General features: G+C 44.1%; 1 protein-coding gene and 1 pseudogene across 4 annotated transcripts in view; both read right to left on the bottom strand.

Moving 5' to 3' along the window:
* The window catches only part of LOC119969700 (casein kinase II subunit alpha), a 99,070-nt gene that overhangs the window by 19,682 nt on the left and 62,805 nt on the right, over nucleotides 1–16,583 (bottom strand). For 3 of the 4 annotated variants that reach the window (XM_038803692.1, XM_038803691.1, XM_038803695.1), the window contains 2 exons: nucleotides 14,679–14,762; nucleotides 2,268–2,378 (listed from right to left, as the gene is read on the bottom strand). In XM_038803692.1, coding sequence (XP_038659620.1) covers nucleotides 2,268–2,378; nucleotides 14,679–14,762 — 195 coding nt within the window. The remainder of the gene's footprint in view (nucleotides 1–2,267; nucleotides 2,379–14,678; nucleotides 14,763–16,583) is intronic. The other variant, XM_038803694.1, reaches the window with a different exon arrangement.
* LOC119969701 lies at nucleotides 8,803–10,002 on the bottom strand (annotated as a pseudogene).

Genomic DNA, 16,583 nt, shown 5'->3' with positions numbered 1-16,583 from the left:
AGCATTGAGTGTACAGGAATTTATGCTAAACCCTTCTAATTGGTTTGGCCTCAGCTGTAGTATTGTGCCCAATTCTGGGTACCACACTTTAGAAAGGATGTCAAGGCTTTGGAGAGGATGTAGAAAAGTATACGAGAATGATACAAGGGGAGTTTACTTATGTGCTGAGACTGGAGAAGTTAGAATTGTTTTCTTGGAGCAGGGAAGGCCAAGAGGAAATTTCACGATAGTCTTCAAAATTAGATAATCATAAATAGTGAGACAGATGCAAGATAATTGCCAAAACAACGATAGGGCAGTTAAGGAGAAAACGTTGATCTGAAATGTATTCTGTGAAAGGGTGCTGGAAACAGATACAATAGTAAATGTCAAATAAACTGGAAGCACGCTTGAAAGGGAAAAGAATGAAAAAGCGCAAGATTAATTAGCCCTTTCAAAGAAGGGCTGAACATCTTCCCAATGTGCTGTATGATTTTAAAAAAAGGTTTCCATTACCAACATCTTAGAACTAAATTTCCCATTGCTAAGAACACAGTGTCTGGATATCGGAGGGAAAGAACAGAATAATTTGAAGGGATATCCTGTCAGCCTGAGGAGCAGTCTACACCAAAACACTTTCAACTCAAAAACACTTAACTCACATCCTCCATAACTGAAAAGATGCAGAAAGAAACAAATCAAACCATCAACCATGAAGCAAACTGTCAGCAGAGGGCATCCACTGTTGCAAATTTTTCATTCCAGAAAATTTAGCAAGAAAATTAAGCGTTGCTCAGGGGAGCCCGAGCAGGTGGGAGGGGGGAAGAGAGCAGGGGGGGGGGGGGGGGGGGGGGGGGGAGGTAGCGAGGGTGGTGGGGAAGGGAACGAGGGGGGGAAGGGAGCGAGGGGGGGGGAAGGGAGCGAGGGGGGGGAAGGGAGCGGGGGGGGGGGAGAGGGAGCGGGGGGGGAAGGGAGCGAGGGGGGGAAGGGAGCGAGGGGGGGGAAGGGAGCGAGGGGGGAAGGGAGCTAGGGGGGGAAGGGAGCTAGGGGGGGAAGGGAGCTAGGGGGGGAAGGGAGCTAGGGGGGGAAGGGAGTTGGGGGGGGAAGGGAGCTGGGGGGGGAAGGGAGCTGGGGGGGGAAGGGAGCTGGGGGGAAGGGAACGAAGGGCGGAAGGGAGCGAGGGGGCGGAAGGGAGCGAGGGGGCGGAAGGGAGCGAGGGGGGAAGGGAGCGAGGGGGAAGGGAGCTGGGGGGGAAGGGAGCGAGGGGTGAGAACTCGTTAAGCTGGCTATAAAATCCCCGTGTGTGTGTGGGTTTCCTCCGGGTGCTCCGGTTTCCTCCCACAGTCCAAAGATGTGCATGTTAGGTGGATTGGCCATGCTAAATTGCCCTTAGTGTCCAAAATTGCGATTGGTGTTGGGTGGGATTACTGGGTTATGGGGATAGGGTGGAGGTGTTGGCCTTGGGTAGGGTGCCTTTTTCCAAGAGCCGGTGCAGACTCGATGGGCCGAATGGCCTCCTTAAGCACTATAAATTCTATAAACTCTAATTTTGTTCAAGAATTCATAACTGGAAACAGGTTGGACTTGGATCCTATGAGGAAGAGTTGGATTTGAACCCAGCTTTGAGATGGAAGACAGTTTTCCAACCTGCATTCCAGTCACTATTGCCTGGCTGCTCTTATATACTACACTTACTGTAAAATGGAAGTTAGGCATTCAGTGCTTTAAATTAAGCTTTCAGAATCACAAAACAGAAGTATTTCACAAATATTTTAAGACCACAATGAAGTTTATAATTGTTTAAATGGACAGTATAATACTGTTAACTTATCAGTTTCGTTCAATAAATCTGCCGAACATTTTAATTATTTAAGCCATTCTCTCATGACCTTCACTTTCCTGCAGCAAGTTAAACCTCGTGGTAGAATGTGGCATAATCCTGCAAACAGAAAACACTAAGAGTTCTCAGTCTGACCTGTGCTTTACACGTACCAAGATATTGGTTGTAAGAAGCAAACGAGTTTGCGTACTGGGTGGCTTATGTCAGTGAACCCAAGGAAAATGTCTCGTGTTAAACCGTAAATGTGTAACAAGGAATTCATCATACTGTATTCCAAAATTGCAGTAGATCAGTTAAATTTAACAGTAGACACCAAAATAATTAACTTCTGTACTAAAATGAAAAGTTTGTTAAACTGAAAGGAGCATGGTTGCAATCCATGAATGGCCAGTAGAAATTAATTCAGCACACACAAAAGCTTGCAATCCAAAAAGGGTAATTTTCTCACCTGATAATCTACAAGTAGTTCGGGTCCCTTAAAGTACCTGGAAGCCACTCGGACATTATATTCCTGCCCAGGATGGTAGAACTCCGCCAGGCCCCAGTCTATCAGCCGTAACTGATCACAGATAAAACACAAATTTAAAAACAGATTGTGAATATGGGATGAGAAGGCCTTTCGTATCTGAAGAATTGGCTGAGAGTATGGAGGTAATTAAAATTGGAAGATCAACAGTAAATTATTTCCCATCTTATTTAAAGACAGTGATTCCTGCTGGGATACAGCTCCACAGGTGCTGTCAGTTTTTTGATACTTCATCCAAGTCCCCAGTGCTTCATCTCAAAACTTAGTTATTGGACCACAGAAAACACCACAGGTGATCCAAACCTGCCCTTAACTGAAATTCACACAAATTCATTATCCAGCAGAGCTCAGTGCACTGTGATCAGGGACACTGGAGCAGGAGTAGGCCATTTAACTTCTTCCACCATGGCATCATGACTAATCTGAGACATAACTCAATACCCCTTAATGTGGTTGATTGACAAAAACTAATCAATCTTAGATTTAAAATGAACTGACCTAACATCATTTGTGGAAAAGAATTTCCAACTTCTACGAAGTGTTTCGGAACTTCACTCATTGAACAGCTAGCTCTAATTTTTCAAACAAACTTTGCTCTCGAGTCCTAGACTTCCCAACTAATGGAAATACTTTCTCCCAAACTACCCTGTTCCCTTAACATGTTGAAAACTTAAAGTAACCCTTTAATATTGCTGAAAAAGGGACATGCTGTTGAAGCTTTTCATCTTACACTCATCAGCACAGATATGCAAGAATGCCAATTGTAAAGAGAACAACAATGTACACTATATGAGCAGAGTGCTCAATGGTTGGCAAGTGGGCTCTGCCATGCAGAATGCAACAGGGCAGTTAGCTGCCAAGCCTTTGTTTACATTCAAACTATGCACACCGACTCTGATTCGGCAAGAACCAGGGAATGGCTATCCCCCAAAATTATGTTGAAAAAGGCATAAGACATGGACATGCTCCTCTGCCTACAAAGTACAGGGCCCTGTGCATGTATGTAAGTAGCTTCCAGCATGGTGAGGCACAAAATTGATTAGTGTAATTCTTAGCACAATCAGGACTGTTTAGCAAGTACTGTCCAATTGCAGATTTGCAACTAGTGTTGGACATGGTGTTTGGACTACTTTGGCTGTTGTGAATAGCCAAAGGGACATGCTGTTTGATACCATAGGACCATAAAAAGGTTAGGGTGCAGAAAGAGGCAATTCAGCCCATGTGTGAGCACCAGCCAAAAGAAAAGAAGAAACTAGCCGCTCACTTGAATCCTACTTTCCAGCACCGAATCCAGAACCTTACAGGTTCCAGCACTTCAAATGCAAGTCCTGGTGTCTTTTAAACAAATTGAGCACATCAGCCTCAACCACCAACTTAGGTCATGGATTCCAGATGCCTGCCACCCTCTGGGTGAAGTCTTTTGTCATATCTTCTCTAACCATTACCAATCATCTTCAATTTTGATTTGATTTGATTCATTGTCACATGTACTGAAGTACAGTGAAAAGTATTTTTCTGCGGCCGAGGGAACGTACACAGCACGTACATAGTAGACAAAAAGAATAATCAACAGAGAACATTGACAAATGGTACATCGACAAACAATGATTGGTTGCAGTGCGGAACAAGGGGCCAAACAAAGCAAATACATGAGCAAGAGCAGCATAGGGCGTTGTGAACAGTGTTCTTACAGGGAACAGATCAGTCCGACGGGGAGTCGTTGAGGAGTCTTGTAGCTGTGGGAAAGAAGCTGTTCCTATGTCTGGATGTGCGGGTCTTCAGACTTCTGTACCTTCTGCCTGATGGAAGGGTCTGGAAGGCAATGCCTGGGTGGGAGGGGTCTCTGATAATGATGTCTGCCTTCCTGAGGCAGCGGGAGGTGTATACAGAATCAATGTGGGGGTGGCAAGTTTGTGTGATGCGTTGGGCTGAGTTCACCACACTCTGCAGTTTCTTGCGATCTTGAACTGAGCAGTTGCCATACCAGGCTGTGAGCAGCCAGATGGGATGCTCTCTATCTCAATCTATGCCCCCTGGTAACTGATCCCTCAGCTAGAGGAAACAAATCTTTCCTGTCTACACTATCCAAGCCTCTCAATTTTGTACACCTCAATTAGGTCACCCCTTAGCCTCCTCTGGTGTAAGGAAAAGTTATCCTACCTTTTAAAAATTTTTTAGAGTACCCAATTATTTTTTCCAATTAAGGGGCAATTTAGCATGGCCAATCCACCAAGCCTGCACATCTTTTTGGGTTGTGGGGGCGAAACCCACGCAGACACGGGGAGAATGTGCAAACTCCAAATGGACAGTGACCCAGGCCGGGATTCGAACCCGGTTCCTCAGCGCCGTAGGCAACAATGCTAACCACTGTACCACCATGCTGCCGCAAGTTATCCTACCTAAGCGTTCTCACAGATGCAATTTTCAAGCCCTGGCAACATTCTTGTAAATCTCCTCTGCCCACTCTCCCGAGCAATTATGTGGTGACCAGAACCATACACAAAACCCCAGCTGAGGCCAAAACCAGCATTTTATACGGTTCCATCATTACATTCCTGCTTTAGTATTTAACACCTTGTCCAATAAAGGAAAGTATTCCATATGCTTTTTGACCACCTTGGTGATTTATCCACTGCAAGGATGCCCAGCCCTCCAGTACTTCACATATCACTCTGCTTATTGTATCTGATAATTCACACTCCAACGAGAATGTCTGCATCATCCCTCTCCTTAGTGAAGACAGAGGAAGAGTACTCATTGACAACCCTGCCCACATCTTCTTAATAATCCCACAAGTTACCATGTAACCTGTGATAGGCCCTACCTTTTCCTTAGTTATTCTCTAGCTCTTCACATACTTGCAAAACATCAAGATTTTCTTTGATTTTACCTGCCAATATTTTTTCGTGAACCCTTTGCTTTCCTAATTTCCATTTAAAATTTTTTTTAGAATACCCATTATTTCCCCCCCCCCCCCCAGTTAAGGGGCAATATAGCGTGGTCAATCCACCTACCCTGCAAATCTTTGGGTTGTGGGGGTGAAACCCACACAGACACGGGGAGAATGTGCAAACCCCACATGGCAGTGACCCGGGGCCGGGATCGAATCCGGGCCCTCAGCGCCGTACGCAGCAGTGCTAACCACTGTGCCACCATGCCGTGCCAAATTTCCATTTTTACTTCAGCCCTGCACTTTCCATTGCTTTCCACAGTATTAAATCTTCCATGACTGTCATAAGGTTTATTTTTCTGCTTTATCTTGGCCTGTACACTACATACAGTGAGCAATGATATGATCAGGGTAGCCATTTTCCTGCAGAATGCCTTTAACGCGGTCTATTTCAGCATCATAAGACATAGGAGCAAAATTAGGCCACTCAGCCCATCAAGTCTGCTCCACAATTCAATCATGGCTAATATTTTTTTCATCCCATTCTTCTGCCTTCTCCCCATAACACCTGATCCGCTTATTAATCAAGAACCTATCTATCTCTGTCTTAAAGACACTCAGTGATTTGGCCTCCACAGCTTTCTGCGGCAAAGAGTTCCAGATTCACCACCCTCTGGCTGAAGAAATTCCTCCTCATCTCTGTTTTAAAGGATCATCCCTTTAGTCTGAGGTGGTGTCCTCTGGTTCTAGTTTTCCCTACTAGTGGGAACATCCTCTCCACGTCCATTCTATCCAGGCCTCGCAGTATAATAATAATAATCTTTATTGTCACTGCAATGAAGTGCCTGTTCGGGTACACTGAGGGAGAATTCAGAATGTACAAATTACCTAACAGTACGTCTTTTGGGTCTTGTGGGAGGAAACCGGAGCACACGGAGGAAACCCACAGACACGAGGAGAATGTGCAGACTCCGCACAGACAGTTACCCAAGCCTGGAATCGACCCTGGGACCCTGGCGCTGTGAAGCAACAGCGCTAACCATTGCAAGTTTCAATAAGATCCCCCTTCATCCTTCTAAACACCAATGAGTACAGACCCAGAGTCCTCAACCATTCCTCATATGACAAGCTCTTCACCCCAGGGATCATTCTTGTGAACATCCTCTGGACCCTTTCCAAGGCCAACACATCCTTCCTTAAAACGAGGCCCAAAACTGCTCACAATATTCCAAATGGGGTCTGACCAGAGACGTATACAGCCACAGAAGTACATCCCAGTTCTTGTATTCTAGCCCTCTCGACATGAATGCTAACATTGCATTTGTCTTCCTAACTGCCGACTGAACCTGCACCTTAACCTTAAAAGAATCTTGAATAAGTACTCCCAAGTCCCTTTGTGCTTCTGATTTCCTAAGCATTTACCCGTTTAGAAAAGTCTATGCCTCCATTCCTCCTTTCAAAGTGCATAACCTCACACGTTTCCACATTGTATTCCGCCTGCCACTTCTTTACCCACTGTCCTAGCCTGTCCAAGTCCTTCTGAGGCCCCCTGCTTCCTCAATACTTCCTGTCCCTCTAGCATCAAGCTGGTACAATGGGCAGATGGTTCAGGCCCTATTTACGAGCTTGTCAATGAGGTCAATCTTACAGCATGTAGAACTGTAGGAATCCTAAAGCATATATTGACCAGTGAAGAAGGTAGGGTTGTGATGGACAGTAGCAGAGAACTCACTGGCAGATTTCTCAACCAGCACATCGAGGAATTACTCTGACAAGCAATTTAAGGGAGCTAACCGTGTGGCTCACTTACACATGCCAGAAGCTATATATCTGTCCTTTGCAGACAAAAGGAGCATGTCCATGCATTGAGTCTTTTCCATCTAAACAAAAGCTTGGGGGACAACCATTTGCTGGTTCATTACCCAAGGTAATACCTTGACGAGAGTCAACCTACCTGGTTGAAATGTAAACAGAACCTTGACAGTTAACTAACTGCTCCTTGTTGCATTCTTCCGACTGAACCTGCACCTCTACCAGAGTCGACCTGCCAACCAATCAGTACTCTCAGTTCATGTAGTGTAAATTGTTGCGCCCTTATACTATTGGTATTCTTGCGCATCTGTTCTGATGAGTGCAAGGTGAAAAGCTTCAGCAGCCTGTCTCTTTTTTTGGGCAATGCTCGTGTTCTGTATTACCAGACGGCTAACCCTTTAATCTGATAAATTCTAGGGAATATAACCGGAGTTTATTTAATTTCTCCTCGTAGTTTAACTTTTGGAGCCCAGTAAGGTGGAATTTTCGCCGAATCCTCCACCTGAATCACCCACTTCCTAGTCCTTGGGTGCATCATCTCTACTGCTGCACCAGCTTCAATGACAATTTATTCATACAAAAGCTCTTCCCTGCACAATTATAGAGAAGACCAAACTGGCAACAAGTTACACAACAGATCAGAATTTAGAATGATACTGGAATGGTCCCAATCAGTAACCCAACTGGATTCACTATTCATTAAGCCCAACTTGGCAGCTTCACTTTAATATCGGTTTTGGCAGCTTTGTTTGATACCGGTTTAAGCATGTAGTGAGAGGGCCCACCAGAAGGGAGATAGCTACATTTATCCACACATTGTGTGGAATTGCAGCAACAGCTGTGCAGCAGAAGTATTATGGATGTTTGAAGTTACTTTAATTCTGCAATGGTACTTGAACACAATCTTTACAGAAATTTAGAAAACTAGTTGTGTCTAAGTAACAATTATATTTAACATTTTATTCCAGCTATTAATCTACACTTTGATAACTTTGATTCAAGGGGTTCAACTAAGCCTGGAGAAGAAGGAATTTCACAATTTACTGGGGGGAAAAATCCTTCAACCGCCGCATGGCGTGCCACGTTCACAGATATCTTTGATTCTAATGAAAAATGCATCTTAAGAACACAGTGAACAAAAATTGAAGGGACCAGTTTCATCCTCTCTTGCGAATTTTATAGTAAAATTGTATTCTGACCAAATGTTGCTTTGGCAAATGCACTGTCACTAGGGTGAAATGCTGAAAATGATTGGCTGTCGTCAATAGCAGTATATTCAGTTTTCACGTAAAGTCATAATATCCGATGGCAGGATTGTCATATGAGGAGCGATTGAGTCAACTGAGCCTGTATTCACTGGAATTTGGAAGAATGAGGGGGAATCTAATTGAAAGATTTAAAATTCCGACAGTGCTAGACAGTCTGGATGCAGGGATATTGTTTTTTTTAAAAATGGGTTTATGAATTGTTTTATTGTATCATGCACACTTGTGTAACCTAATTGTTGACAAAACGCTGTATGTTCTAGTTATATATTCATACTGCTTTAAATCCAAAATGTGAAAAAATTAAAAATGAAATGAAAATCGCTTATTGTCACGAGTAGGCTTCAATTGAAGTTACTGTGACAAGCCCCTAGTCACCACATTCCGGCGCCTGTTCAGGGAGGCTGTTACGGGAATCGAACCGTGCTGCTGGCCTGCCTGGTCTGCTTTAAAAGCCAGCGATTTAGCCCTGTGCTAAACAGCCCCTAGGATGTAGGACATATAAGCAGGTCTTTCAGATTATATTGAATACTAAAGTCATCTCCTAAAACTCTTCCCATTTATATTTAACTACACTTTTCAAAAACAATATGCCACGTATCCCAGGTTTCTTCTGTCCAAATTACAGTACGACAGTAGGGAGGAAGACGGCAGGGCTCAAAACTGGCTTCATGCAGTTTTCTGCTGTCCCTTCTTCCCAATCGGAGACTTATGGGATGTGAGGAATCACACCACCACCAGCAATGGTTACCTTGATCAGCAAATCCAGCTCGTCCATAACCTCGGATAGCCAACTGCAAGTGGCATGGCGTGATGCGCTTCACTTTCAGGTCCTTCAATGCATTTCCTGCCAACTCCAACACCTCAGCAGTGAGATGCTCGAGGATGGCTGCACGGTACACATTGCAACTGTAGCATCCACCCGCCTAGTGGCTAGGTGGTACGAGTCTTCAAATGCCCATGAATATGACCTACAGGAAAACTGTAGCCCTGCTCATTGCGAGCGGGAAACTGCTTTCGTCTTGGCCTTTCCCAAGTCCTTCCCAGCTTTCCTGCCATCCATCTTTCTCTCGCTGCCTCTCTCTCCCCATGTAGGGATATTGTTTGCTCTGGCTGGGGGGTGGTTAGAGCAAGCAGACACAGTCTCAGGATACGGGGCCGGCCATTTAGGACTGAGATCAAAGAAAAAAATTCTTGACTCAAAGGGTGCCGAACATTCTGTGGAATTTTCTATCACAGAAGGCTGTGGAAGCCAAGTCATTGAATGTATTTGAAAAGGAAATAGATAAGATTTCTGGATGCTAAAAGTGTCAAGGTATGGGCAAAAGCACAGGATCCCTTTATGAATTAGAATGTGAGCTTATGCACAAAGTTATGGGGTTGGAAGTGGCAAAATAAACAATGAACACTTTTTTTTCTCCACTGGGATATGTAACAGCAACGAAAGAGGCTACATAATGTACCTCTGGCCCTTTCCAAATCAGCACAATCAACCACGGTGACAAAACATATGTCTCAAACTGAAAACTACCAATTAAACAAGATTCAAGATTAACAGAAGTATAAAAACACCAAATTTATGTGATTACAATATTGGGCGGCACAGTGCCAGGGACATGGGTTCAATTCCGGCCTTGGGTCACTGTCTGTGTGGAGTTTGTATGTTCCCCCCCCCGTGTTTATGTGGGTTTCCTCCGGGTACGCCGGCTTCCCCCCCACAGTTCAAAGATGTATGGGGTAGGTGGATTGACCATGATAAATTGCCCCTTAATGTACAGAGGCATGCAGGTTAGATTATGGGGTTGCAGGCATTATGGGGTGGGCATGGTGGAGTGCTCATTTGAAGGGTCGGTACAGACTCAATGAGCGAAATGGCCTCCTTCTACACTGTAAGGATTGTATTCTATGATTTCACTTCACTTCATAGGATTGTACAGCATGGAAGGTGGCCATTCAGTCCATCATGCATGTGCTGGCCCTTTGAAAAAGCTATTGATTTAGTCCCACTACCTAGGTTTTTCCCACATGGCCCTTCAAAGTTTTTCTTTTCAGCACATACCCGATTCCTTTTCAGCATCACTGTATCATTTGATTCAGGTAATGAACTTCAATTCCTCAAATGGAGTAGTGGGTCCAGTTCTCTTTTTTTTTAATTTAGTGTACCCAATTCATTTTTTCCAACTAAAGGGCAATTTAGTGTGGCCAATCCACCTACCCTGCAAATCTTTGGGCTGTGAAGGCGAAACCCACGCAAACATGGGGAGAATGTGCAAACTCCACACGGACCGTGACCCAGAGCCGGGATCGAACCTGGGACCTCGGCGCCATGCTAACCACTGTGCCACCATGCTGCCCCTGTGTCCAGTTCTTGACACCATACTTCTGTAAAGATATGAAGGCAAGAAAGGGCGTGCACAAAAGATTCCGGAGAATGGTTCCAAGGATGAGGAACCAGTTGCGTGAATAAATTGGAAAGACTATGTGTGTAATTCTTGGAGAAGAAAAGTGAGAGTCAGACCATAAGATGGAGGAGGAAACCCTGCAGCTCATCAAGCCGGTTCTGCAATTCAATAAGATCATGGCTGATCTGGCTGTGGCCTGAACACCACTTTCATGCATGTCTCCCAAAGCCCTTGATTCCCATGTTGATAAATGGCCCAGCCTCCACTGTTCTCTGTGGAAGAGAATTGCAAATTTAATAACCCCGAGAGAAGAAATTCCCTCTCATTTCAGTCTTAAGTGATGGACCTGTTATTTTGAAACTGTGCCCCCATGAAGGGAAACAGCCTCTCAACATTGACAATGTCATGCCCCCTTCGAATCTTTTATGTTTCAATAAGATCCTACTTTAGCCAATCGTTTGTGTAAGACACTAGTTTCAGATCCAAATTTCATACCCTCAAACTGAATGTAAAATTTTACTACTCTTACCTCGAGAATCTTTTACGATGAGATCATTAACTAACCTTATGCATTTCGCAACACTGGACGAACTGACAGAGAAATTTCAGCTAGCTGGGGGGAACGAGCTACGGTACCTGCAGCTCAAAAACTTCCTACGAAAGGAGACAAGGACGTACCCACAACCGCCACGACAGACACTACTGGAAGACCTACTGGACGCAAGTATCCTAGAGAAAGGGAACTGTAGTGACATGTATGGCCGACTGGTAGATAGGGACGACACCGTACTGGACGCAACAAGAAGGAAATGGGAGGACGACCTGGGGATGGAGATAGGGTGGGGACTCTGGAGCGAAGCACTGCATAGGGTCAACTCCATCTCCACGTGCGCAAGGCTCAGCCTGACGCAACTAAAAGTGGTACATAGAGCCCACTTAACGAGAAACCGTATGAGTAGGTTCTTCCCGGAGGTGGAGGACAGATGTGAGCGGTGCCAAAGAGGCCCGGCCAACCACGCCCACATGTTCTGGTCTTGCCCCTTCTTCGAGGCTATGTCCAAAGTGGTGGGGGTGAGGGTGGAGCCATGTCCGATAGTGGCGGTCTTCGGGGGTTTCAGACCAGCCAGATCTATTCCTGGGGAGGAGGGCGGACGCCCTTGCCTTTGCCTCCCTGATCGTCCGCCGTAGAATCCTGTTTGGCTGGCGGTCAGCAGCACCGCCCAGAGCTGCAGACTGGCTGTCCGACCTCTCGGAATCTCTCCAAATGGAGAAAATCAAATTCGCCATCCGAGGGTCGGACGACGGCTTCCACAGAACGTGGGAGCCATTCATGCAACTGTTCCGGGACCTGTTTGTGGCCAACGTACAAGAGGAAGAATAGTCGGGTGGCCAAGAATCAGGGGAAAATGGACGGGAATCGGGGGAACGTAACCGGGGGGGGGGGGGTTACGGGCTCGTTATGGGGGTTTGCTGGCAAGCCAAGGCCCAAAACCAAACTATAAATAAATGCCTATAAACATGTGCCTCGGCCATATTGGGGAATGTAAAATATATATGCTGGCTAAAGGGGGCGGCCACAATTGTTGTTATGAAGATGCTTACCTGTAAATATTCATGTTAAATTTTTGTGTTTTCTTTTTATTTCTCTCTAATAATTTGTAATTTGTCATATATAAAATATGAAAACTCAATAAAAAAACATTTATAAAAAAACTAACCTTATGCATTACACTCCTAGGTCTCAAATTGCCTGTTTCCTGGTTTGTTCCAGATTGTTTTGTCTAAAAAAACTGGCTCAAATACACTACAAACTTATCCTCTAGCTACCCATGCAATTTAAGTTATCCAATTTGTACGAAGACTTAAATCATTCAAGAGTATTGCAGTACCTTGCCTTCTTACCCATTATTTCTTGATGTATACTCTGTTCTACAGTGTAGTTGCTGTCAGGGTGCCTATTAACCACTCCCACCGGTGACCTTACTTTTATCTCCACCCAAACTGATTCTATATTTTGATCCTCTGAACCTACATTACTGGTCCCATCCTTCACTAACAGAGCTATCCCACCTCCTTTTCCTTTCTTCCCAAACTTCCGAACAAATATTCTTGAATATTCTAGTCTCAACCATGGTAATTTTGCAACCATATCTCTGTAATGACTATCCTACCATATTAATTTATTTATATCTGTGCCATCTATTCATCAATCTTGATCTGAATGTAAGCAGAATCCATAACAAGAACCTTTAATTCTGCCTTTTTACCATTTTTCCCTATTCTGACCTTATTTGGGCAAGTTTGCACGCTCTGTTCCTTCCTGTCACACATAAGCTGCAAATCTACCCTACACTATTATCTTGTCCTTTCTCTTCAACTTTCCAAATCTCCCCATATGTGAACCTGCCCCCACCCCCCCCCCCCCCCCCACACACAATTTAGTTACAGCCATTTCTTCTGCACCAATCCTTGAGCCACCCATTTAACTCTCTATTAGTTACTCTGTGCCAATTCATTCATGGCACAAGTTGAAATCCAGAGAACCTTTGTGGTTCTGTTTTTAAAATTTAGACACTAGCTGTTCATACTCCCTCATCAGAACTTCTTTCTTAGTCCTACCTATGCCATGGGTATCTACATGAACCACGACAATTTGATCTTTCCCCTCCCACTCTAAGTTTCTCCTCCCTGTTCCCAAGTGGATGTCCTTAACCGCGGCATTGGCAGGCAACACAGCCTTCGGGACTCTTGTTCTCAGCTACAGTGAACAATGTCTAGTAGATAGGGAGAAACTGTTTTCGATGGCTGAAGAATCGAGAACCAGAGGAAGGTGATCAGCAAAAGTAACATGAGGAAAAACATTTTACACAATGTGTGGTTAGTATCTGGAATCCACTGCCTTAGAATGTGGTGGAGGCAGATTTAATTGAGATCTTCAAAAGACAATAGGATAGTTATCTGAAGTGAAAACACATTTTTAGGGCTCCAAGGAAAAGGCAGGGAGCCAAGAGTTGCTCTTGTAGAGAGCTGGCACAGACATGGTGAGCTTTCTTTCATGCTTTAACCATTCTATAATTGTCAGAGACGACGTCGTAGAATTCTACCGTGCAGAAGGAGGCCATTCAACCAATCAAGTCTTCACCAAACCACCAAAAGAAAGCCCAACCCAGGCCCAGCAACCCCAAAACCCTACCTAACCTGCACATCCCTGGACCCTGGACACTAAGGGGCAATTTAGCGTGGCCAATCCACCTAACCTGCACATCTTTGGACTGTGGGAGGAAACTGGAGCACCTGGACGAAATCCATGCAGACACGGGGAGAAAGTACAAACTCCACACAGAGAGGGACCCACGGCAAGAATTGAACCAGAGTCTCTGGTGCTGTGAGGCAGCAGTGCTAACCACCGTGCCGCCCCAATTGTATGCACCCCAGATCATACTAGCTTGTTGCTTACAATAACATTTCAAAACAATGCAAGTTCCACACTTAAAACCATGTGATAGAAGGTTTTGCACGTGATAGTTGCAGTGAAAATGTGAAACAGGAAATCACTAAAAATAAATCTTGGCTATAAAGTGGGTTGCATGGTTCCTTTTCATTGAAACCAAGATGGTGGGATAAAAGAGAGTTTGTTTTTTAAATAAACGTATGATCAATTAAAACTGGTTGAATACATCATAGGCCAAAGAGCCAACAGAGAAACTAGTTTATCCATCCATGAAGGAAGCTTCCGAATGGAATAATCAGACAATTAACTTACACTCTTCAACACCTGTGTCTGATAGGAATAGCCAAAAAATACTCCAATGTTTCTGAAAGGAGGCTTGGCAGAGATCAAAAAGTGCATCACCCGCATGAACAGATGGACTGCTGGTACCAATTTTAATTATCATACAGCATTAGAAAGGAAAAATAGCATGTGCACCTTTCAGTACTAGTGATTGTGTTTTTTTATTGCTACCTTTCTGTGTTCATGGTCAATCATAACGTTGTGCGGTTTCACATCTCTGTGCATGATTCCCATACTATGGCAATAATCCAGAGCCTGCAAACAGAGGAACACCATCCAACCATTGTTAGTACACTCTCATTAATTAATAAGACTGACAAATGAACAAAGTACCACAAGTAATTTACAATGAAAACTAGTTGATTTAAGACATGTCAGGAATCCTATTAAGAGCTTATCTCACCAATAATTACATTTTGTTGTTACATTAAAAACATTAACAATCTGAAGAACAGTAAATTAAATGGTCCCCATGGATTTTTCCGCGAAATGCTTATTCTCTGTCTGGATGTCGAATAGGATTGTGATTGAAAAGCAGTCTTCAGTCTCCCTGATCGCAAGAATTTTATTTTGGCCATAAAAATATAAAAGGTTGCCCTGTACTAATCCCATTGGTATTCATATTCATAGAATCCGTACAGTGCAGAAGGCGGCCATTCAGCCCATCGGGTCTGCACCGACCCTCGGAAAGAGCACCACATCTAGGCCCACGCCCCTGCTCCATCCCCATAACCTTACCTAACCTGGACACCTTTGGACACTAAGGGGCAATTTAGCATGGCCAACCCACCTACTACTACAGGCACAATTATTAGCAAAAGTGCTCCTTATGGCAAAAAACTGCCCAAAATGGCAAGCAAAGCATTTAGAGCACTTGGATCAATTCAGGAAGGGTGTGACAAGGCAAGGGGCATTTCAGTGAATTGGTGGCATAGTAACTCAGTGTATTGTGTCAAGAGAAAAGAGCCATGGCAGGGATTATTTAGGTGATTGATTGTGGTCTTAGTGCAGGAAGAGTAAAAAAGATTGCAACTTACCCTAGTATCCTAGTTACTCTAGCACACTTATACATGCCATTTATATAGAAGCAATCCACCCAAAGAAACTCTTGGCAGAGAATTAAAAATAAATGAATTTTAAATGGCTATGGTAAATACCAGTTCAAGCAGCAATCATCCTTGTGTATTGCAAATAAAAGACTCATTTCTGCTGTGCAGCTAGCTCCTCACCTAGCTTTCCCCCATCTGTTGTTCTCATTTTAAGACGAGTAACGTCTCGCCTTCCAAATAATTAATAACTCACCATGCAGCTGCAGTAGATGTGAGCGAGCCATGGGTCTAGACAAGTTTACAATGAATACAGGACAGTTGCACTGTCAAGGGATGCCATCTTTCAAATGAGACATTAAACCGGCTTCCTCCTCAGATGGATGTCAAATGATCCCTTGCCACAAATATGAAGAGAAGCAGGGGAGCCCTGCCCAGTATCCTGGCCAACATCATTAAAAAAAGGCTGTCATTACTACATTGGCTATTGTGGGAGCTTGCTGGGTGCAATCTGGCTGCCCCATTTCCTACATTACAACAGTGATTACATTTCAAAAGGACTTAATTTGCTGTAAAGAGCTTTGGGATGTCCTGAGGTCATAAGAAGTACTATATAAATCCAAGCCTTTATTTCTTCTATACACTTCAGAGACACAATATCTGGCATCTAGTTTGTACTAATTCACAGAAAGGAACCAATCTTTCTCTTGTATAATGCTCAGCTTTGTGATATTTATAAAACTAAGCTATTTGCACTAATCATTACCCCTGTTCAATAAAAAATAATCCTCAACAGCAAACCAAGGCAAACTTTCCCAGGAGAAAAGACAGGGTATAGGGAAAAGGAGGGCAGTTTAGTTTAGCCTCCAGGAGACCGCAACTAAGGAGCGACATTCAACATTTAAGCTACTGAATCTGACTTCCTTATCTGGGTAGAAGAATCATAGACCCAGTTTAAGGATGTTATGCCTCCCAAAGTCCAATCCGAATGAACACCAGTATAAAAAGCAGCTCGTGACCAGCAGAGCAG

Source organism: Scyliorhinus canicula, chromosome 7 (genome assembly GCF_902713615.1).
Source record: "Scyliorhinus canicula chromosome 7, sScyCan1.1, whole genome shotgun sequence".
NCBI classification, from domain to species: Eukaryota; Metazoa; Chordata; class Chondrichthyes; order Carcharhiniformes; family Scyliorhinidae; genus Scyliorhinus; species Scyliorhinus canicula.
The sequence above is the reverse complement of the archived record's forward strand: the minus strand, read 5'-3'. Positions and strand labels throughout refer to the sequence as shown.